Raw genomic sequence first — 25,425 nt, forward strand, 5'->3', positions numbered from 1 at the left:
GCTGACCAGAGCCGAGCCAATAAGTGATGTTGTTTTGCGCCTCTCTGAGAGCATATTTAAGACAGGGAAAAAAAACCGCTGCACCACACAGCAGCTGGGAGAGTGAGAGGAGTGAGGAACAGCCTTGCAGGCGCCAAGGTCAGTGTAGAAGGAGAGGGAGAGGTGCTCCAGGCGCCGGAGCAGAAGTCCCCTGCAGCCTCTGGTGAGGACCATGGTGAAGCAGGATGTCCCCCTGCAGCTCATGGTGGAGCAGGGTTCCATGCTGCAGCCCGTGGAGGAGACCACCGTGGAGCAGGTGGACCTGCACCGATGGAGACTGCAGCCTGTTGAAGACCCCTGCCAGAGCAGATTCTGGACCAGACCTGTAGCCCGTGGAGAGGAGACCACGCAGGAGTTGGTGACCTGGCAGGAGCTGCTGCCCGTGGGGGATCCAGGTTGGAGCAGTTTGCTCCTGAGGGATGGACCCCGTGGTACGGACCTGTATCTGGAGCAGTTCTTGAAGAGCTGCTGCCTGTGGGCAGCCCACACAGGATCAGTTCAGCAAGGACTGCATCCCGTGGGAGGGACCCCACAGCACAGCGGACAAGACTGACCGAGAAGGAGCGGCGGAGAAGAAGCGCTATAGACTGACCATAACTCCCATTCCCCCGCGCCACTCAGGGGGAGGAGGTGGAAGAGGGTGGATGGGGGGGAAGGTGCTTTTGGTTTCTTTCCTTAGTTTCTCGCTTCTCTAGCTTGTTAGTAATAAGCAATAAATCTTACTATCTCCCTATACTGAGTCTGTTTTGCCCATCATGATAATTACTATGCGATCTCCTCATCCTTATCTCAACCCTTGAGCCCTTTTCATCGTATTTTCTCCCCGTTCCTCTTTGAGGAGGGGGAGTGAGAGAGCGGTTGTGGTGGAGCTCAGCCGTCCACCCAAGTAAAACCATCACAACTGTGAGCCCTTCCAGTTGCCTGGTTCAAAATGCTGAAATGCAGCCAGCAGGAACAGAGAAAAGGAGAAGTCTAATAGAACAACGTAGCAGGTAGATGAGCAAAACAGTGAGTGGCATGATACTTTATTTGTTGATTCATCTATAGCTATCTAAATATCTCCCTGGGAAGGTCTGTAGTCATTTCATCAATAGTCAAACTACAGCCATGCAGTCCAGAGTCTCAGTTTTAAGTCAGGAGAGAAAAAAAGTGGGAAAAAAAAAGTCTTCCTAAATTTAATATTAGGGGTGGTGTTGGGTGTTGCATAATACTGTATATTTACCTGAGTTACTAGCTCAGGTGCTCAAAGGTAATATGGATGTCAGAATTGTTTGGTAACTCTTCATGGAATATCAAGTTTTTGCGGCTTACTATAAACAATCCAATCCAGTGCTTTCCTGACATTAATAACTGCTGTTTTGGAGATACTTCGCTGCAAGTAAATCCTGCATACATCCGTACAAGGAGCTCCAAATAGAAGACACAGACAATCGTTACAATTTCAGCACTTACACAATCTACTGTGACTGACATTTCATTAAATCAGTTTCATATACGTAGAGCTGGTTTTGTAAGAAGCCACCAAATTTCCTCATCCCATAATTCAATTTAAAATTATTGTCAATCCATGATCAAGAGAATTTCTAAGTACAGGGGTTCAAAAATCATGAAGGATCAGACTTTTAGCAAAACCACACCCATAAGTTAGCAAATGGGGGGAGAACTCAGTAACTATATTAGAAGCTAGAAATTTAACTGTGTTAAATGGGGAAAATAACATGCATCTTAATGCAAAATTACTGAAAACTTAATTAAAATGTATTTCCAATATCTTATTTTCTATTAGTTCTCATTTTACCCCTTCCTTTATGTATTGTTTATGTTCAAACAATTGGCAACTTGTATATCCTGCAATACAGGAAGTAACACTTACCTGAGAATTTAAGAGTATTAAGATTCCAATTTCTCTGTAACTTAGTTTTTAATGTTTCATTATTAGTAAATTAACAATACTCTGATTTTCAGATAGGATATATAGATTAATTTAAATAAGAGCAATTGGTTTTTGAATAAACTTTTTTCTTCCTTTGAGAAAGTTTTTATTTGTTTAGATTCAGAAAAAGTTATGTGACTCTTACTTGAGGCTCTCCTGTGAGCTGGAGGATGACCTGTCTGACTGAGGGAGAGATGCTATACTGCCAGAATTCTTCAAGTAGGTCTGGAGGCTTCTTTGATAAGGTGGTTCAAGAGAGTTGTATAGAGTCTCGGCTTCACTAGGAAAGTGATTTCTAAGACCCAGGTAAGCCCTGCAAAATAAGAGAATAAACAAATATAATTGCTCTATTTTCTTCAAAATATAGTCAGAAAGTAAAAGATGACAAGTCTTTTGGGAAAGGAACTCAGATCGGAATTATGTAATACATACAACTTTGCTCACCAAATCATAAAAAAGCATGAAAAATTGACTGAATTAATCTTTTCAAACTAACGCTCTCTATCCTCTGAAACTCTCAGGTTCACTTACTGATTTCAATGGTAAGCAAGAGAAATTATTCTCTAGTCCACTCACTAGTCAAAGCACTGCAGTTTTCTGATGAGTTCATTCACAGAAAAAATGAATGATTATACAGCAATATCAACTTTTATCACTCCTGTTTCAGGAGAATCCTCAAATGCTCTAAGAGGGTAGTAATTTCCTCAACTTTTAGAACATTTTTTTTTGTGACAGAGAATGGGTATTAATTCAAGACCCCAAGAACAGAAATGTCATTCTTCAACCTAACTTGTGCCCTCTTCTTCAGAGGTGATCAGCCAACTATGGCTGATACATACTGTATTATTTAGACTCTTCTATCCGTCATCTAAAACTGCCAAATTTTCAGAACAAAAAGTAGTCGAAACTTACTTTCTTGCCTCCACTCTTGCTTCTGCATCAGCATCGTGAATGCCCTTCTTGATCGTTTCAACTAAGACTGCAGCATGCCTAGAAGACAGACATTCTTTGTACTATTTTGCTTCTACAAATTCAATTCGAAATAGAAGAGTTTATTTAGTATTTCTTTAAGTAAATAATAGCTGAGAGAGTAGTTCTAAGGTATGAAGTACACCAATGACATGCACCTTCTATAGAGGCTTAAGTAAGCTTCTAGCTATTTCCTCATCTGAAGGTAGAATCTATGTCTTCTGAAAAAGTAAAAACCTATGATCATGGCAGGCAGAAGTTAAAAAATAATTTTAAAATAAAAAATTAAAATAATTTTTAACAAAACAGACCAAGGCATACTTTTCATTTTCTTCAACAAATAAAAAGTTAAAATGCCTCTTAAGCTTGTTCTTTGAAATTCTGAATACATGTAAACACACATTTTAATAGTGCATTTATTTGGATCACCAGGCACTAAAAGAAGCAATGCAACAATACAATATAAAATGTAACAATGCTTCCAGAATGACTGTTTACTCAAAACATGGTCCTAGTAGTGATAAATTAAAAAAAAAAAGTCTGTATACTGCTTATAGAGTATAATTGCAACATTAGGTAAGAACAATCTAGGATCCATACAGTACCATACAGTTATAAGATAACTCAGTTCAATTCCCAGCTCTGCCACAGACTGTGATGGCTTCAAATTACTTCATGTCTTCACGTGTGAATTAGTGATAATACACTTCTCTTTATAAGACATTACAAGTATCCCAGGAAAGGGGGAAAAAAAAAAAACAAGAACTTGCACAAGGTTGCATGGTTAGACACCACAGAGTTTAACTGGAAATCATGCATCAATATGAAACATGAACTTGACTTTGTGGCAAATCAATTTAAGCCACTCAGTTATCTTACACATACATTTACAGAAATGAAGATATGGTCATAAAGTCTCAAAGCTGAATGACTCATTTGGACAAAGTCCCAATTATTTTTTTAGTTAGACAATAGTTCCCCTATTTCCTTTAAATTCTTTTAAGCCATCACAGTATCACCTTGTTAAAGCAGTACCAGTAATGTCAAGGTACCACTTTTTTTTTCTTTAAACATTTAATTAAAGGTGTTAAACTGCTACACTATGCTGCAGGTGTTGTAAAGAATCTAAATACTTTTTGGTCATCAAGAAAAAGGAAAAAAAAAATCAGTATGACAACCATCAAGTTTTTCATCAAAACCCTTATTAAAATGATGGTGATACCCACAATAATCAATGGGAACAGGAAAAAGAGGAAACACTAAGACGAATCGCTTCCACCTTCCACTGAAAAGGATTATAATCTGTTTTTCAGACACATATGCACCTATAGCATTTCAAAATTCTCAAAAAAATATCCTTTTAAAAGACAGCAGCTTTACTTAAATGGAAAAAATATTTCCCCTAATACATCAATAGCAAGAGAAAGGGGGGGAAAAAAGATTACTAAGTTTGCTTTCTTGGAAATCCATCTCTGAAAGCTTTTTGCATAGGACTTCCAACATCAGCACATGCTCTAAGAACACCAAAACACCCCAGTCAAAGCACACAAAAATTGTAGTGATGAACAGATTTTAACTAAAAACTTTTTTTTTTTTTTAAATCTGTATACAGACACACACTGAAATAAATCAAGTGACCTCACCAGAACAAAAGGTAACCCTGGAACTGGATGAGCTCTTCAGAGCCTCCTCTGGTTCTTACTCCATGTTTACAGTACACACACTGCACTGCTGATGCATGCTCGTATCTATTTGGAGGAGCTACAATATGCTCTTAATCATTGTTACCAGAAAAAGTCCTGCAGACTAATCCCACTTGCCCTTTTTATGGCAGACAAACAAATTCCCTCCTTCCAGGAGAAAAGAGATGCTTACCCAAGCAACTTCACTGCCTAGGATATATCACAGAAGTGAAACTCTTAGAAAAGCATCGTATGCATTACTCACGGGGTATAGGAGGAAAGGGGAAATAAGGAGGATAAGGAGAGAAGGCAGCAGGAAGACAAGTTGGAGCACAGAGCTTTCGTCCCTGACACCTGAATAAGCCATGTAACCAACTGTCCTAGAAAGGTTGTATAGGCTACAAAAGCTGGCCAACATTAAACAACATAATCCAATTCAAGGATTCCATTAAAAGACCCCCTGTTTTAAAATTTGTTAGCAGTTTACTATTGGGGAAAAAAGGATATTAGCCCATACCTTTCCAATGAATGTGTTTGCCACTCTTGTAACAACAGGTCTAAGAATTCAAAGGAACGCCTAATAAGACAGAATAAGAAGTTGTAATTAATACTCCTTTCCTCCAATGTGCTTGTAGAATAACCAGTAGCTTTATTCTTTCCCCCGAGGGAAACAAATACATAAAAATGCGTGGATCTGTTACATCGGGACATTGGTCTGCTTACTGGAAAGTTAAAGTAATTGGTATACAAAGAAAACATGCTAACCCTAAACTTCAAAAATACATGTGGTTCAATTAGCCATCTGTTGTTCAAGTAATGCTATTACACATATGCTGTTAGTTTTATTAGCCCTAAAGTAAGAGGCAAATAAAGTTTAAAAAACTGTTCAAAATATAAAATCTAAATATAAAAATGAGTACTTTAAGAATTCAGCTATTAAGTTATACCTTAATGTTTATACAGCATTGTACTTCTGTCCCAAACACCATTCCCACCCTTTCACGTATCATTACTGAGTGTGTAGCATGAAGGAAAACATGACACCATTAACACAGGGACATGCATACAGAAAACACTCCTAAATGTTTGCTGACACTGTACACACTAAGTTCTGTAACTGCATTTATTATTAATTTAGAATTTTTGACAACTTATCAGATATCCATTAGCAAATGGCATACTTTAAAATACGTTTGAAGCTACATCCTGGTGAATAAATCAAACTGACACACATTAGGAAGGTGCAGTTAACTGCGACTTCCAAAAGGTAGTGCACTCTATTGCTGGGAACTTATTTTCTCTGGTTATGTTACAACTTTAACCTGTTCTGGAGGAGGAGATTTCATTTTCGTTCTGTCCAAATCTTTTGGGCACCTGTAAGACATGGCAAAAAGCCCTGAAAGGCTTACGAAGTCTTCTCATTACTGTAACTGATTTAGTTTTTCTTTATAAAGGAACGAAGTCGGTACATGATGCAATTTTGGCCCTTCATTGATGATCACCGGATTGTGCACTGCAGGACCGAAAACCACCTAGTGCTCCTCAGAAAGCTACAGTAAGTGGAAGCAATGGGAATTATTTTGCAGTCAAACCCGAAGTTAAAACACGTCAATAATCTGGGCTGATACAATACTTGCTTTATGTGCAAAGGTAGCTTACACAGAGTAAACAGTTTAGACGCTCAGGCAATTTCTGGCACATACACAGCTACACAGCTTTCACGGCTAATGTGGGTCCAGAAACAGCATTAACTGCTTTTGTGAGATTCTGTGCAGAAAGTGACACTCTATCAAAATCCAATTAATTTCCTCAAGAGCCAATCAAAATCTTTAAGTACCATTTTCTTGGAAAAACAACATCCTAAAGATGCACCTCAGCAGTTAAATATACTACCAGATAGATCCATCATGTGCTATCTAACCTAACAGCCAGTGTCTCAAACCTCGCCCCACAGCATGGCAGACTTATTAATTTGGGCACGATATGAGCCAGCCATAGCCTAGCTCCAAGGATTCACACCACATTGCACAAAATTTATCAGGTCCTCCTGGAATCAAGAGAGCAACATGCTGGCAAACACCACATGCAGTAGTATGCTGCAGTGAGTCTACAGTAGGCCTGTCAGGCTTAGTGCCTCAAACTGCAGTTAACAGGCTCAGGCTGATTCTTTGCAAGGACATGCACACCTGTTTCATGCTCTCACAATGCCTCTCAAACCTGTTTTGATTTCTTATTAGCCTAAGCACCACAGATTCAACCCTTCCCCTCCCACCTTTATGGTTTTAAATTAGTAGGTACTTTTTACAACAAGCGTTATGAAAACTTTAAATTAGAATTAATTCTGCAGAAGGATACAGTGTATGTCCCTGAATATGTCAGAAAGTACCATTCCTTAACGATGCCTGAGTAACTTTGATGAAATTCATTTTTTTCATTTATTAGATAATGGTTTTTTGTATTCAGAACTGATGGCGATCAATCTTCAAAGCTTTCTATTTTCAACATACAATCATCTTATTTAAAAAGCAACAGCTTGAATAATTTGCTATTTGAGAATATTGTAATATACTGACCTTCTAACTGCAACTGATTTTGAGGTACAGTTGCTTGTTATTAAAGGTATGAGTCGGGGCACATGGGTATGCTGAAAAAAAGCATGACAAAGCAGTTAATGACAAAAGCATTCCTGAATTTTTGTTGTAGTAATTGAACAGAATTAGAAACGTAATAAAAATAGCAATTGTTCGCTTTAAAATACTGAAGCTACATGTAGAACACTATTAAATACGAGACTGGTGCTACTATATGAATCAACCCCCCCCCCCCCCCAAGATCAAGGAAAAAGCACTTCCTATACCATCAATAACCACAACACAATATGCAATATTTAGCTGTCAGAAATCATATCTGAAGGCTCAAATGTAACCATCTCCTCAGAGGAGTTCTAAACTGTCCTTATTTTAGCTTTTCCTCAGGAAAAACAAATAAACGAATGATAGACAGTCTTAAAATCCAAGTTGTGGAGCAAAAAGCCAATTATCAACCTGAAGCTATGGGCATTCTTTTAAGGATCAATATGGTTAGTGCTAAAAACACTGAATTCCTTTTAATGCAAAATATGTCAATAAAATAACACATGACATGTAATCCAAGCAAACTTACATATATAATCCATACAGAAACATCTAACATCCTCATGGGAAAACCCTTGAACATTTAAAGTGGGTAAAATAAACTACATTAAATTAAATTCAATACTTCCACCCAGAATTAAAGCAGGCTTCCTTCAGCTAATCTTAACTAATTTTAGATGTAAAGTATTACCTTTTTAAACCCAAGTAAGAGTAACATGATTCAACAAATCCGTTTTCTGTTAACTTCTTTATTCTTTCCTTGATTAAATACATCAGGTACTTGTATAACAGCCTCCATTATAGTGTGAAATTGTAGTTGTAAAAAATGCTTAAAAACTATAGTTCAGAACAATTCCATGCACCGCATATATCAGTCTCTCTCCTTGTTACAGGATATAAACAAACAAACCAAGAAAGCAGACAGAATTACCAGTTCTCCCAGTAGTGCCAACTTCAGAATTAGGAGGGAGTGAGTCCAAAAACCCAGTAAAGCCTAGCAGTTGCATTTGTTCCTACTGATACATTTGTAAACAGTTGGGTTTTTTTGTTTTTTTTGCATAGCCTTCAAATTTAAATGGCATGTGACTGCTAGACAGGGAACAATAAGCAATGTTGCAGGGAAACAATAAAATGGTTTAATGTATGAAGAAACTTGTATGTTCCAAATCCATATCAACAGTGTACTTTCTGGAAAATATTTGGCAAAGGACTCAAAGGCTCAAGCTTGTTTTTAAGACTGCACATTTCCTACAATACCCCTTTGAAGCTGCACTGATACATCCTTCCTCCCAACCCACCTGGCAGCTCAATTGCCCAACCTAAATCTCACCTCCCACTGGAAAACATTTTCCAACACCATGCAATCTCATCATGACTTTTTTTTTCCTTTTTTTTTTTTTTTTTTAAATGTATACAAGGTAAATCAGTAATTTGAAAAAAAAAGTCTAAAAAGAAATAAGACTACAGCATAAGAACTATCTGGAGATGAAACATGAAGTCCAATAAAGGGGCAAAGATGAGACAGAGCTCTTCAAAATAACTGGTAAAATGCTGAATATAATACAACCACCCTCTTTTTATGGTGGACTTGCTCTCACAGCAACTCTATATTAAAGCACCAAGATAGGAACTGGCTCTAAGTCATTTATGGTTCGAGTTTTTAGGCACAGCTCAGGCTCCAAAAGTTGTAATGACTTGGGATCTAAATATGCAACTGATCATACACTTTCCTTCAACAACTCTCATTTAATCCAAAGGAAAGAAATCCATGGAGAGTGGGACTGTGTTTTGCCAGACTGATTCATTTTTCTTTTTCCACTGAAGCCTGAATTGTATGACAGCCAGAATACACTGCATATACCATTTACTTGTTGGGAATTTGAATGCACTGCATGAACTCTATGCCTCTTATCTACTATGTTAAATTACAGCTAAAAATAACAGAAATTTTAACAAAATCAGGGCAGCTATAGCTGATGTGTACGCTCATCTTCAACTGAACAAATAAATCTAATTTAATATAATTTGGTGATTTTTTGTATTTCATGTTGCTTTCTAGTCTTTGATTTTGCTCCTGTAAGCAACAAGACAGGGTTATTTTCCTACATGTCTGAGTTTGTCTAATGTGACTACAAACGATATTCTCTCAACTTTAATCATACTATGTAAGGGTGTATTCCTTCCTCCTCTCTCAACTCTGTGCCATTAGTCATCTCACAGTGCATTAAAAGACTGGCTAGGGGTGGGGGGAAGAATACCAACACTTCTTAGCCCAAGCCCTCATGTAGAGGTAATGCAGAAAGTCTCAGAGCACATTTTTAGAGGCACGGTTAGACTTCACGATAAACACAGATTCTAAAACATAAGACAGATTGCAACAGAATGTGTGAGTGGTTAAAACAGTTAGATTCAACAATTAGAAATTTAGAAATAATTTCTAACAATTTCAAAAACTACGGCTGTGGATGAGATCCTAGTGAACACAACTAAGTGCCAAACATTAAGAAACTAGAGAACAATCTAGCTTTTAATGTAGAAACTACATGCAACCTCCTACTCCTATGTGAAATATAAGTAAGGCAGTAGAAGTTCCAAAAGTCTAGTTAAGTATCTTGGTTCAGACACAGGTTGGTAGCAGGTGCTTAAGGAATAGACAATAAGAAACAGAGCTAGCATAGAGTACTCTGCATACGCCATAACTTTAAGGAGTCAATAGCTTACAAAGTTCTTAAACCAAAGGATTAAAAATCTCTGTTGGGCTTTTCTTCCACGAAGTTTGGCCTTCCTCTTCAACACTCCTGAATTTTTCCTTCCTCTTCCTCTAAATTGGAATTATACGTCATGTATATATTATTTATATATTATTTTTTATTGATTTTATGTTTATTTTTATTGCTTTATTTTTTTTTAGAATACATACTTTTTGGTGAAAGTAATATTTTCAAGAATTTGTTACTAGCTTGTTGACTGATACTTTGTCTTTAGCAAAAAGTCAGCTAACTTTCAAAGTAGCCTTTTTAAAAAAAATATTCAATTCACATGCTATAAGAATCATGAAAACAGACTTGCTTTCAAAACGTATACTACTACTACCTTTACCGTGATAACATTGCTGATTATTGGTGCCAGTGATAAATAATATTGTCCAACCATATAAAAATATTTCTTCATTGTTTAATCATTCTTTAAAACTCTAAAATGTTTATTTTATAATCCTAGTATTTCCAAACTGGTCATATCTCTGCTAAGAACAGGTACATCAACATTTCTAGCTAAAAAAAAAAAGAACTAGTAACACTTACCCGAATAATGAACCTAATGGCTGCACACCCCGACGTTGCCATCACTTTAGCACTGTTGGGAACCAGATTAAAAAGAGTAGGCACAATAGCTTCAGCGCCATGATCAAACTTGTTTCCCAAAACAGTTGAAAGATGGCTATGTAGGAAAGAAAAAAAAACAGTTAATAAAAATCAGTACTTTTTTTTTTTTTTTAAATGTACAATAAACTTTGTTATTTTAAACCACTCTCTACAAACAACAGCATTTCTTAATTTCATTATTTCCAAGTCCTTGCTTTATTGGAAAAGCAGGATTTCATAGTTCTTTGGAGCACTGTGTTCAGCTCTGGGGCCTCCAGCACCAGAAGGACATGGAAGCTTTAGAACAAGTCCAGACAAGGGCCATGAAGTTGATCAAGGGGCTGGAGCACCTCTCCGATGAAGACAGGCTGAGGCAATTAGGGTGGTTCAGCCTGGAGAAGCGAAGGCTCCAGGGAGACCTCGTAACAGCCTTCCATTACCTAAAGGGGGCTACAGGACAGCAGGAGAGGGACTATTTGTCAGGGAGTGTAGTGATAGGGCAAGGAGCAATGGCTTTAAACTAAAAGAGGGCAGATTTAGATTATATACAAGGAAGAAATTCCTCACTGCGAGGGTGGTGAGGCACTGGCACAGGTTGCCTGGAGAAGATATGGATGCCCCATATCCCTGGAGGTGTTCAAAGCCAGGCTGGATGGGGCTTTGCGCAACCTGGTCTGGTGGGAGGTGTCCTTGCCCATGGCATGGGCTTGGAATTACATGGTCTTTAAGGTCCCTTCCAACCCAAACCATCCTAGGATTTTATGATTTGCAGAACATTTCAGTTGCTTAGCAGACGTATTAGAAGGTTTACCTATATAACTTTAGTTCATAACGAAAAATCAATACCACGACTTGAAAAGCTAATATTCTCAATTACAATACTGGCAAAACTACTGAGTTTATTGTGATTAGCCATCCATAAAAACTAACTCCCTCGTTTATTCAAAGTTATGATTTCAATTAAACACTTCTGCCATGCAAAGAGACTACGTATATTAAAAAAAATACAGTCTGCTGAAAATTACATCAAATACATCTATATTTTAGGTATCACGAAATATTCCAAATTTTTAGGCCTGGATGAGGACGTTTGCACAGTATACTTATGCTACTACTGACTTCATCTTAGGAAGCATTTGGATTACTTTCTCAAACCCTGAATCTCCCTGTCAAGGACTGCTTTATGTTCCAACAGGCCTCCATGATCCATTCAGTTGAAAGCTAGAAGAGCAAGGGCGAATTCTGGGCCATACCTGTCTCACATAGCCACTAAATATTACTGGCTACATTAATGCCTTTACAGAAGGGGGAGGAGACAGGAATGGGAAAAACTCCTCTGATGAAAAAAAAAAAAAAAAAAAAAAAAAAAGGCTTCCTCTTCAACCCCCTCGAATTTATCCCGCAAGATAACAAGGGTGGAGGTCTTACTTCTGTTAGCCAAGGCTTTTAAGATTGCCATGGAAATTAAAGATATCAGTTCATCAGACTATAGAATTTTTGTTTAAACTTTCACTTGATTTTTTCCTTTTTACATTGCATCTCCAGCAATTCAAGTCAAGTGGAAGGGCTGTAAAAACCAGAGAGCTCTCTTTATTATTATAAATAGTCACAGTGAAGTCCTGTGCCAATTACCCAAACTTAAGTACTTCTAATATTAGTTCCCAATATTACAGTGGTACTTAAAGTAGTTTGTACTTAGTCTAGTGATGTTAACTTATTCTTCACATAGGATCTTTTAGAGGATTATCGACTGTATTTATCAACTAAAAGAACAAATTCCTTTGAAATGTTTCTTTCATATTTTCTCTACAGCTTCAGATCTTGACTTGACTCTGTCAGTAATAGTGTACAGTAGTCCAAAAAGACCATCTTTCCTGCAACACTGGTAAAGCAGTTTATAACAGTCAATTTCACACTGAAGTCTAGCAATGTACACAAACACAGGTAAACTATACTTACGCTACAGTAATGCATGCTTCTCTAACCACCTGGGATCTAAGATCCTTGGCTGACAGCTTGAACGCACCATCCAACAACCGTAAGTGCTGAAAAAATCCATCATACTGTGCAGCTCCAGCAACAAGCAACGACCGAACTTTCTTGAGCTAAAAAATTTAAAGCATTTAGTTTTGCACACTACTAATATGTATTTCTAAAGATAAAAAAGTATTAATTTACTGCAAAACTGTACATAAACATTTTGAAACTACAGACATGCGTTAAGAGAAGTCTTGAGACAACCATGCTAAATGTATTAAGAGTGCAACTGTTTCCATAAAAGTGTAATTCCATAGAAGAGGAACATTACTTCTATCAGCAATACTGAACTTCAAGCAAATCCTTTTGAAGTATAAGGTAATAATTTGAAACTGTTAAGAAGTAAAATCTACTACTGAAATTCTAGACCTGAAGTCACAGATCCCAGTCTACAAACATACAAACACATAATTCTGTTCATGTACCCCTTCCTAAACACTTACTAAGATACCATAAAATAGATCTAAAGATATATATATGCCACACACAAAAGGAAACATTTTAATTCCTTAAATCAAACTTATAGCCATACATAAGAATTACAAATGCTAGCAGTTTACGTGCAGAATATGCAACTTTGCAGAAACGCAAAAAAAACAAACAAAAAAAAAGAACAACCACCCATACATGATAGCTTTTGGAAAAGCTTTCACTTCAAAGTCAAGAAAATACATTTCAGCCTCTTAAAATCCCCGCATAATCTTACTCTGAAATGATTTGATACGTGGCAACTGAAGGTTTTGGAATCTAAAATTAAAGTGGCTTTGATTATCAGGAGTGTAATCACTAAGAACAACATTTTTTAAAATATCCAGTCATCTGTGTTTTATGAAATACATTCACCCCACAATTGAAAACAGATAAAAAGTTTACCGCATTAGTTCGTTGATCCCAATCATGTTTGTCATCTGAGAGGATTTCCCTGATTTTGTTCAATGTTTCTTCAAGTTCTCGACTAGAATAGATCTGAAACATTAAAAGCATAGGAAACTTGTATTGTTAATATTTTGGTTAACCTGATGAAGGAAGCTAGCTTGAGAAGACTAAAAATTCAATTATAATTGTGAAAATCTTGCCCCTCTTATCTAGCTCCAGAGAACTACGCTAAAGGTAGAGAGTGTTTTAAGGCAAATCTAAATTCACTCAGCAGTGAATATTCATTCATTAACAGAAAAGCTGAAGAATTAACATTTTCCTCAAGACTTCACCTTCCATCTCTGTGACACCCTAATCATAACTAGAATTTCATCATGTTCATGTTTGTTTGTCTAAAATTTCCACTCATATTGAATTGTAATCTAAAAAACACTCTGTTGCAATGTTATTGCAATACAATTTCATTTTCATACCCACTATTATAATGGGTACTCATTACTCAACCAACTGATTATAACCCAATGAAACTCTCTTGGGGCAAGGGACTCTCTTCCTCATTAAGAGTTGTGATATTACAAGGAACTAACTGGGCTGTTAGTCAACACTAAAATAAAATGTGTCTGAAAAAATAAATTAAAAGCTTCGATAGCTTCTATATATATTACTATTCCAAGCCTATCACTTATTAACTCACAGAATCAGCAAGTAAATATAAAGAGCAGCCTCCAGACTCCTCTATTCTCTGCATACTAATTCCAGCAAAACTGAAGCCTGACAACCTAATCATACGTCAGTCACTATTTGGCAATAAGTGAATTAATTAATTTATTGATAACTGCAAGTGCAACACTGAATTTCTAAACAAGAAAAAAAATAATGTTAATACATTTTCACAGAAGTAAACTGAATTCCCTTTGATTTTCATAGATATAAGGCACAGAACATTCTATTCTGCTTCCAATGAATATGCAAAATGTGATTTTTTTTTCCTTCTCCCCCCAGCTTAAGAAAAAATGATATGAAAAGGATATGGACAGATTACTAACCAGAAAACTGATTTTTTTCAGCAACATATTTTCAACTAGAGATTACTAATCCCTGGGATCCTAAATTATCAAGTTGTGCCAGCAGAGGTTTAGGTTGGATATTAGGAGACATTTCTTTACTGAAAGGGTTGTGCAGCATTGGAACAGGCTGCCCAGGGAAGTGGTTGAGTCACCATCCCTGAAGCCCTTCAAGAAACGCTTAGATGTAGAACTTAGCATGGTGTAGTGGTGGACTTTAGTACTAGGTTAAAAAATGGATTAGATGATCTTAGAGCTCTTTTCCAACCCAAACAATCCTATGATTCTTTACATACACACACTGGGCTACATTCAGTTGCCCAGACACAGGCAGCTGGTGCCATCTGAGGCATCCAGGCAGGGCTGGCAGATGTAATACATGGCTTCAAGGAGACTCATGCCCTTATCAAGCGTAAGCTGGAAGCCAACATAACAACTTACACAGCACCAAAACAGTAGTACCTGATAGTCACTCATTATCTATTCAAGTCCAAGACGTAGTTTTTCTATGTTCTAGAGCACAGAGCGTGCTGGGGGAGGCAAGGACCAATACTTACGAAGACCTTGATTTGCTGATGAGCCTTGATGCTGGTCTCTTGAACACACTGTTCTGTGTATATACCCGCACCTTTCATCTTACTAGAGAAAGATTTAGGAATGTGTCTCTATCCTGTTCTACAGTTAAGCTGAACCCATATTTTCCATAAAATATTTTATTTCCCTATGCATATTGAAATTACTACAAGAGCTGTTTGAAATACAAACTAGCTTTCCAATTTCTTGAGTATACTGAACAAATTCTTGCAGTAGATACAGGACTTGGACTCTCCACTGATTTCTACTTTTGATGTAATGCTTTAGTAACAGAACACAGCAATGAAAATTTAATTTGATGAAATTGCATGTCATCAAAAGGAAATCCTTATTTTACTTTTAAAAGTGGTCACTGGTCAAGTAAAGATGCAATTTTATATTTATGGTGACCATAATGCCATCAGAACCTGCAATAATTCAACCTTCTCAGGTTTCCCCCTTTATCATCATCCACCTTGCCCTATTCTTCCCAATTCAGGGCTTTAACATAACGAAAGCTAACCCTACAAAGAAGAAAGGCAAGAACTCCTCTGTGAATTCCTCTGTACCCTCATGGGGCAGCAGCCCATGTCAACTTACCACAAAGAAGTGAAATGCAACTCAAGGGAAACATAGTCGTGCATTTTGGCAGCAGCCAACTCGATCTGTTTAGTGCACATGCCAAGTTTAGCCTGAGGTTCTGGTCAAGCTACAGATACCTTTTGTATGTTGCCTTACTGATGGCTCTCAAAAATAGGCTAATTTCTGTTCTCAGCTGATACATTACCTGAGTCCATGAGCTGTAGTTACTGCCACAGGATTACAATGTGCTAGAGCAATAGCCAAACACAGAAGCAATCTACACAATAGCTTTAAGTTAGCGCCACATGCATGCCTAGGCAAACAACTTATTTTTTCCTTTAATTACCCAGCACAAACAGAATTGGATATATGTAATTTCTGCTATTCAAATTGACGTTTTAATGAGGAATTTAATAAGTGGCATAATTTTGATTGACATGAAATTAAAACTTCTCCACCAAAAATCTCAAAGCACCAAGTGTTTCCATACCTACATTAGTTTCAGAGGAGCAAAAAGTAATAATTTAATAATTTCTTTTTTTCTCTGCCCTTGATTAATTATGCTTTTAGAAGGCCAACATGAAGTTTGGTGTTCAGGCAATGATAATACATTTTTTGTTTGTAAGTTTCTAAGTCAGACATAAATACAAAAAATTAAATTTGTTTTGAAAAGAAATCTAGCTAATAATGGGAGTTATTCCTAATAACCTGACCACTGAATTTTCTTCTTCAATTTAAACACAAGTGAAAAAAGAGGTGTAAAATTATTATGTTTGTAATCTAAATATGCAGGTACAATCCTGTCATCACAGTACAGCAAGCAAAGGACACTTGTTAGCAAAAAGCCACCATACTATATCTCAAAATAAGCTATCTTCATAAACTGCAGTTATCCATCAGAGGGCAACATCCACATATATCGGTAACAGCAACTACAACATCCAAGACTGAAAACTTAAAAACTCAAACACAAATTAGAGCAGTAACTATATAAACAAACTATTTTCAATATGGGAACTACAAATTCCCATAGATAGAAGTATATGATGTGACATTACTAGAGGATTAATGATAAGCAATCATTGAAACAGGTTACTATTGAAGCAGATCCACCAGTGGAGGCTTTTAAGATCAAGTCAAACATATACAGTAAATAATCTGAATTTATTTGATTAGTCCAGAAGCACAAACTTGATTCAAAATTAGACCCATTTCCATAATATAGTTCCCTCCCTTACCATCACTGAAACCACTACTAAAACCCACACAAATGTAATGAAAAGACAGGCAGACACAGGAACAGGCCCAGTAACATACAAACAATTAACTCCCTTTCCCCATTTTGTCTGACAAGTTTCCTTCACTTTTAGATTAACCTGGCAAAATGCAGGTCATGAACATTCTTTCTTCATAAGTTCTAGTACAGAAAATTCTCTCTTCCATAGTAATCAACACAGTCTCAGAATGTGGGATTTTTTTTTTTTTTTTTAAAAGAAACATGAGATTGTCCACAATCAGAAACCTAAAGTTGGGACAGCAGGAAGTCATTATTCTTAAGGATACAAAAATTTTTTTTTCCTGGCCTTACATTCTCATATGTGAACCCAATAGTTTATTTTAGGGTCAATGAAACATCTCCCGTGACTCCCCACCTCAATTCAGGTGACATCAGTAAGGACAAGTGGGCCATCCAGTAGAGTCAGACAGAAAAATCATACCTACTGGTCAATGACATATAGTCATACCACTTTTTATTACCTAGTGTTATTAACCAATTTAAGTAATTAGAGAACTCTGCTTGGGACCTCAAACGTTAAAGTAACAATTTAGAGGCAGAACATTTTCAGTGCTGTTGAAAATTATTCTGTTCAACATAATGAGGATAAACAATATCTGAAGTTCCACGGTTTTGCCCTCCAAAGAATTCTTAACAGTTCAGAGAAGCAAAGAAGAAATACAAAGGTATTACAGTGTAAGACAAAAGCTCAATATGACAGGAACCATGGACATAGCGTTCCTTCATAAAAGCGGAGTAATTCTACCTACAAAAGGAGATCCAACCAATAGTATATCATTGTCTTGGGAAATAAAAATAGAACAAAACTACCTATCGAGAAATTCAAAATCCTTCTGGTGTTCAGAAACTGTGCCTGAGTTTTTGGTCATCTTCCACTCCTCAGTCCCTCAAAGAAAACTTACTCAAAATTGAAGATACAAACATGTTAGGTGACCCGACCTTGTCTGAAAGTACCAAGTATAAGCAATTCCCACACTTAAGGAACAGAAGTTAAAATCTGATCTTTCAACTAAGAACTCCGCATCCAACAAGTTCATTAGCATTCAAATAAGTCACTAGATTTTTTTTTTTTTGAAGTGCTGCTAGAGATGGGGGAATGTATGCCAGACATGCATCATTACAATTCAGACAGATTTTTAAAATATAATTCTTGTTTTTTTAAATTATCTGCCTGTATTATTGTTAGTTGCTTATCCCATGAAATTGCAGTCCTAAGTTTTCCAACACCTATGGAAATCTTTTTCTTATCAAAACTGAAACATGCAATTATTTTCAGTAGCTCCTTGGAAAAGATTAAGCAAAGTAATAACGGATTCTACCTGAAACATGATGTAATTATAATTAGTAGGACAATTTAAAAAGGTGGGTTTTTGTAACTAACAACTGGTAAAAAATGAAGCTTTCCGTGGAGACTAAATTTTCAGAAAGAAGGAAAAGTAATGACACTCAGTTAAAAGACTACAAAACAAAACAAAAAAAAATATAAGCGTAAGCTAAGACAGTGTTGTAAATAGCACATTTCTGAAAACAAAAGCTAGTATATACAACATCTTACCTGTACAGTAGGAACATCTGTAAATGCCTTAATAAAATCATCTTCATCAACAGCTCCAGCTCCTCCTTCTTTAGAGGAACCTACATAAACATAAAATACCGTTAAACAGTAACTAATGCATATCAAGGTTTTCAAAATGAAATAACTGTCTTTCACCATACCTGTTTTCAAACATTTAATAAAACTCACAAAAAGTCTGAAAACTGTCTAAAATCGCAAGAGTTGAAATCAATGTTCAGGGTCAAGTAATCAAAACTTTTTTCCCCAAGAATGAAAAATTTTGAGCAGTTTCCAATGACAAAGATAATGGTTTCATTTTATTGTTTTTATTTCTGTGTTTAGTTGAAGATGTACTTAGTACAACAATCCTCTACTAGCCATTTGTACAGAATTTTGAGACTTTCATCCTGTTAACATAAACGTTTCTAAATGAAGCACAGAATTTCAAATTACTTAAGAAAGCAGGAGTTACTTGTCATTAAAAGAAGTTCCTCAAGATCAGTTTTTCACATTAACACGCATTCTATGAGCAATCAGCCCTAGCTTGTGTTTTGTTTCTTTATTTTTTAAAATCTTGTATACAACCCTACATGATTCTTAGTACCTTGTACTTCCCGTAAGTCTCCTGTTGAGCTAGGAAGTGTGAGGTGCATTTCTCAATCTCAAAGCTCCAAGAGCTTCAAGACAGAAAGTAAGGACATGGTAAATGGAATGCAGTGTTGGGACAAAAATCTCAGCACGCTCATCTCTATACATGTTCCTCTGTGAAGCTCCAGGATCGTGTCACATAGAGGAAGTCTCCAAGAACCTTCCCAACATGTTACTGGAAAACTATCATACCAAAAAATGTTCCCTCTCCAAGAGCTTCCATGATGGCTACATAAGCATATAGTACAGCTGAATCTGTGCAAGGTTACTGATGGAACTATTCACACGTAATGCCCCAAATTCCATGGCAAAAGGATCAGGGAAGAATATTAACATGTAATTTATTGGTCCCATAGCAGCATATAGCTGTTAAGTTTCATAACAATCTTGAGTAGAAACTAAGGAAATTCTAAAACAGAAAATAACTTAAAATGAGTTCCTGGATTTCAGTGTCTTGCAAAAATTACAGTTACCAAGAAAACCGGTGTCTAAAGGAAAGGACTAACATTTCCCCTGAATCAAAGAGCAAATTCATCAGATGCAGGCTGTGCTAAAAACCTAAAACTCCAAGTAAAAGGTAGAGCTTGGCAGAAACTTCATGCACCTTCAGTAATTAAGACAGGCAGACAATAGACAAGTTACTGCATGGATATAGTAAGTCCAGTACAGTATTTCCTTCTTGAAGGAAAAAAATTAGAACAGACCCTACAGGAAATGAAAACTCAGGAACAAGGGTCTTTTCTGAACTCTTTCAGATACAGTGAGACCAACACATTAGACGGCACGACATCCTGCCCAACATACAGAGTGCAGCTGAAATGGAGGCATGAAATGGAGGCATCAGCCAGAGAAGAAGTGTATCTCACTAACTATAGGATAAACAAAAACTACCAGTAAAAACAAGTTAAGGCTAAGGGGTCAAAAAGCTAGGACAACACAAACTCTTGGTGGCTACACTCTTCAAAAACATTTCATACTTCACAGTCCATCATCTCCTATTTATAGTGGAGGGAATTAGATCTGCTGTGATTGTACACTTGTGTAGTTTGGAATGAGAGGGTCTGCTACCACTATGATTCATATGACAGACTTACTAGATCGGAACAACCCTATGCAGAACAAACCCTATCCTACTCCTCTGTGGTTGTTTAATGTAAGAACAGTGAAGTGACACTGAGCAGAATTTGGACATGTAAATGTTCCTGTATTACACTGCAGGCACCAAGTTTTGACAGCCTAAGCTCAAGAATGTTGTGAAGAGATGCTGCACACAGAACTCCTCTATGAGTGCATCTCCAACAGCATCTGTCACAAATGCCAATGGCAGTCAAAAGGAAAGAAGAAATTGTAACCACTTATTTCTTCTCCCTCCAGAGAGTAGAGGGAATGAGTCCCTTGACAAAGTGAATGAGGACCTAACTGGCTGGGAAATGGAAAAGGGAAAGATCAAGTTTACACACTGGACACATCTTTCTAAGTAATCTTCAGCATACATCTAAGAAGCACTGTGACACACACAAGCTCTAATTGCAGCTACTAGACCGTCAGCGAGCACTGGCCTCTATTTCAAAGAGGACAGAGAATGAAAAACATGAGGTTGCTTATGAACTCCCATTTCACATTTTGCTGTACACCTACATTTTTAAGTCAATAATCTGTGAGCACAAATCTTTTACTAGCAAGTCAAGCAGATAAGCCACAGTGTAGATCTCCTTGATGCAGACCACTACAGGAGACTCTTGAGGCTGAGACATCAAATAGAAACATTGTTTTGCAGAAGTTCTTGATAACCACAAATCATGCAATTTCTGTGAATGAAATGCAGTGTAAAAGTGCCCTCAAGTATGAGAAAGGCAACTCAAATTTTTGCTTTGAGGTAAGAGGTTGTACCCACTACTGTGTACTTGAGCTTGTAAATACGCAGAGTATTTTGAGTATGAGATGTACCACAAGTCTGCTTTTTCATGCGACTAAAAAAAACAAAACAAAACAGCTGTAGAACCCCTTTTCCTTTCTGCCACACAAACCTGTACAGCTCCTAACAGGGAGGGTGCCCTGGTAAGAGCAGAAATTTTGTTGAGAGAAACCCTGAAAGGAAGAATTTGGTACAGGAGCATCATTACTAGGTGGTAAACACAGCCATCTGAAGTTCAATTCATAACCCCATTTGTCTCTACCAAAATATGCTGACATTTAAGAAATTGTCATAGTACTAACACAATCACAACCAAAATGCAGTACTCAGGAAAGGTAAATGCAAAAATAGTTTGAATAGCCAAAAGGTTGCTTAAGTTTTACAGTTTTCATCTGGTCAAAGGACTTGTTTCTTTTTAAAAACATTTAAAGGTATAAGCAACAGTTCATACAAGGTTTCTGTTCTCATCACCAACGTTGTTTTAGTCCAAGATAACTGTGTCCGCTGCAAAACAGTAAACACCTATGAAGCTCATACTGTATGTTTCTTTGCAACCTGATAAAATACTGCTCAAGACTGCAGTGATCCTGTGACCCCAGAGGCAAGAAACACCTGCACTTAACAGTTTATACGAGTTCTGTATAATTACTTGATTATATAAATACCTAAACACCACTATTAAAGCACAAAGAGTATTTTCTGTTACTTATCAATTTTCTGCCAAGAAAATAAACTTACAGAAACCAAACACTGGAAATTGACATGAACACAAAAGCATGGTAAATCTTTGGATTTAAGTATTTGAGATATCCACAGTGCACTCCTATACACTATAAAACAGAGCTCAAGAGAGGATGAAGTTGCCTTTGCTAAATAATTAGGTATTATTGTCCTTGCCCTGCCTTAAAATATCAATTTGAAGATCAGGAAATTGCAAAAATTAGCTAACAGGTATTCTAGCACCTTAACCTCATTCAATAATGCATCCTGAGGAATGAGAGAATATCCTTTACTTAATGGATAACAAATCATAACTTTGGAGAGAGAAAGAGGAGGAACAGACTTCTATTTAAAATCCATTTGACATAGCCTGGTGACATAGCTTCAACTAGTTAACTTCTACAGACCATTACTCTTTTAAATTATTGCTCCCAGAAAATTGTGTTACTGCCTCTTTGCCTGGTAATAGAAACGATTACGTGTTTTTAGGCAGGTGACACTTAAAAAAAAAAAAAAAAAAAGCACATCTTTTATAAGCACATTTGCTTCTACTTCACTAAACTTTCTCCTCCTCTGCTCTGATCACATATGCATACCAAAATAAAGTGTGAAATAACAGCCTCTGCTTATATTGTATGAAAGTCAGAAGTCTATAACGCACAAGGAAAAATACTGTCCATCCTCTCTCTCCCCGATCTCTTAGTAGTTATGTTTACCAATTTGTTTAGTCACTGTTTCTGTGGAGACTAACAAAAAATGACAGAAATCAACCTGCTGTTTCCCAGTTGAGGAGGTCTTTTACCCCGCTAATGAGATTTAATAGTCCTGCACGTGAAGATGCCTTCAAAGAACTTCTTATGCAGTTGTAAAGCTTGACTTTCCTCCACAAAAGCAACACCAGAGCTTTACAAAATTCTCATTTCAGACAGTTCTGCCTTCAGACTTAAAACTGACAGATCTGACAGACCAGACATGTTTTGATAAGCTGTTTTGTTACTGTTGATGCTTACCTTCCCAGACCAAGCTTTGATTATAAATTCTTAGAAGTATGTCTCTTGAGTATTAATGCATTTCACTGAATAATGCATGTTATTAACTTTAGCCACACAACACATATTCCTTTGACCAGGTGCAGACATGTTAACTACTGCATTCTTGATGGTAAGGAAACTAGAAACAATTTTAAGGGTCTGCAAGCACACCGCATTTAGTATCTGTAAGTGCCCAGCAAACAAATTCCAGAGCCTCAACCACCAGCTTTTTCTTACACGAGTGCAATTTACATTACTTTTGGATTCACTTAGCTGACACCCAGAAGAGAAATTCATCTGAAGGAGAAGGAGAACAATCCACGTAAGACATTATACAGAAATTTCATTCTCGTTTTCATACATAACCTTTACCTACTCCTATCCTTCAAGCATCATGGTTAGACAAACTCACACAGAGACCTCTTCAAGAAGCTGGTGAGAATCTACCTAACATAGCAAATACACTTGATATGGGAGTAGATTACAACAGCTTAAGCACCCCCAAGTTTCGTGGTGCTTTTTTGTTGTTTATTTCTGAATTAGGTTTGATGTCTGGAGATGGAAGCAAAGGAAATGAACCTTTCCTTCATGCAAAGCACTAAGAGAGATGAGATCTTAAGTTAAAGGGTGTCTACTGTTTTGTGAGGCTCCAGGAGGTTTTTTCCCCCTCCTCTTTTCCCTAAACAATCTTTATCCAGTCACAAGTTCAGCATTCTGAAAAGCTCAATACCAGAAAGGGTTCTGAATGCAAATGCAGAAATTACTTTTTTTTTTTTTTTTTTCAGAAACAGTTTTCTCACCCAGGAATTAATTCCTACAATAAATTTATTCTTCTGACACTTGGAATCTTTCCATTGTTTCAAAATGACTTGAGACCACTAACTTGATCTGCCACCTTCATGATCTCCCCGCAAGTACCCACAAAGCTATACATGATGGGACGACAAAACAAGGGGTCAACAGTATATGGAAGAAGAAATACATCAGAGTGGTATTGGACTGTTATTTTTGTTTTGAAACAACTGCACAATCACAGCATGCTTATGCTTTATGTTTAATAAAGCATACAAGCATTAGCCTAAAAATAAAAAATACTCATCTCATACAGTAGGTTAACTGGCACCTCCCACTCGTTCTTCCTCCTGAGCTGCCTCATTCTATCACTAGTACATTCAAATAAATCACAACAGCAAGAGACTAAGCAGAGAATGAAATACACTGGACAAGAAGAATGGCTTCAATGAGACAAGTGCCCTAGTCTGCTTCACTGTGGGGCCATATAAACACTGTGCTAGCACAATACAATAGGTAACATGGGATAGAAATGAATGAGTGGAGACAGGGAAGGAAATGATTCCAGGCAGCTTAAACAGCACAGCTGCTGAAAACCTAATTATAGTCTGAAGAGAGTACAGTCATACTCAAACAAAATAAATTCAAGCAAGGACAATTGCAAAGGCAACACATTGGAACAGACAGCCTATCTCACTAAACAGGAAGGGGAAAAAAGTTTATAGAAAACACTGATACAGGAAAAAAAAAGCGAACACACGCATATGAGCTACAAATAAATTACAGAAATTAAAAGATGCTTCCTATAGATTACAGCAACCGATTCTTGCTATCACCAATTTTTGGAATCCCTTTCAATGACACAAAACCTAATTCTGTGAGATGAGTTCTTTAGCACAGTGCTGGCAATAGAGACAGTGCTTGATAACCAAATTGTGTTCCCAGTCCTAGTGGGTGGGTAGATAAAGGCAATGTTTAACTCTCTCTGAATATATGTTCTGCTGTTTGTTAGTCTCTGACATGGTGAGTTTTCCTGAACCTTCTGTAACTACCTACGGCCTAGTCTAGTCTTCGAGAAATCTACTCGTTTATCCTTGGGCCAGCCCTTATTACTGTTTGACAACACCGACAGCTCCCTTTTAAAATGGTGTTTGTTGTCCAGAGAAGTTAACAGTGTTGGTAATAGAAGATGAAATAATACAATATTGCTTAATATGTGTTACATTTGCGATGTACTGTTCCGGGGCTGCGCTTGGAAGATACAAAATATATGTGCAAGGATAGCATGGGAGAATGCACCGATTCATGATGAGGAGTAAGGAGGAGGACTAAAAGAATGCTCAATTTGCAAGACATCTAGATAATTGGGGCCTCTTGGACCCTGGGAACTGGATCAAACCAACCTTGCGGTTTGGACTGAGACCGAGGGCTCCGAGAGCATGCATAAGAAGAAAAGGTTAAAAAGTTCAACTCTGATGAAGACATCTTACTTCATCCCGACGACCACCCGGACGACCACCAGAGAGTAATATGCAAGCGCAGAAGGACTGATAAGATAATTAGCATACGAAGCAGGTCTAGGCGGAGCTAGGAAATGAATATGCATAGATGTGTTGTGAAACTTAATGCATATGTAATATTTTAGGAGATAAAAGAGAACTGAGTGAACAAATCAGACGAAGTTAGATTTGGGCAGGCATGCCCCTAGCTTCCGGCA

At 37.1% G+C, this 25,425-nt stretch overlaps 1 protein-coding gene across 3 annotated transcripts in view; it reads right to left on the reverse strand.

Moving 5' to 3' along the window:
- The window catches only part of CLASP2 (cytoplasmic linker associated protein 2), a 142,201-nt gene that overhangs the window by 55,804 nt on the left and 60,972 nt on the right, over window positions 1-25,425 (reverse strand). For all 3 annotated transcript variants that reach the window (XM_050708581.1, XM_050708580.1, XM_050708579.1), the window contains exons 9-16: window positions 18,603-18,682; window positions 13,529-13,621; window positions 12,578-12,723; window positions 10,559-10,694; window positions 7,197-7,267; window positions 5,141-5,200; window positions 2,885-2,962; window positions 2,118-2,285 (exon numbers count right to left, since the gene is read on the reverse strand). In XM_050708581.1, coding sequence (XP_050564538.1) covers window positions 2,118-2,285; window positions 2,885-2,962; window positions 5,141-5,200; window positions 7,197-7,267; window positions 10,559-10,694; window positions 12,578-12,723; window positions 13,529-13,621; window positions 18,603-18,682 — 832 coding nt within the window. The remainder of the gene's footprint in view (window positions 1-2,117; window positions 2,286-2,884; window positions 2,963-5,140; window positions 5,201-7,196; window positions 7,268-10,558; window positions 10,695-12,577; window positions 12,724-13,528; window positions 13,622-18,602; window positions 18,683-25,425) is intronic.

Source organism: Cygnus atratus, chromosome 2 (genome assembly GCF_013377495.2).
Source record: "Cygnus atratus isolate AKBS03 ecotype Queensland, Australia chromosome 2, CAtr_DNAZoo_HiC_assembly, whole genome shotgun sequence".
NCBI lineage: Eukaryota > Metazoa > Chordata > Aves > Anseriformes > Anatidae > Cygnus > Cygnus atratus.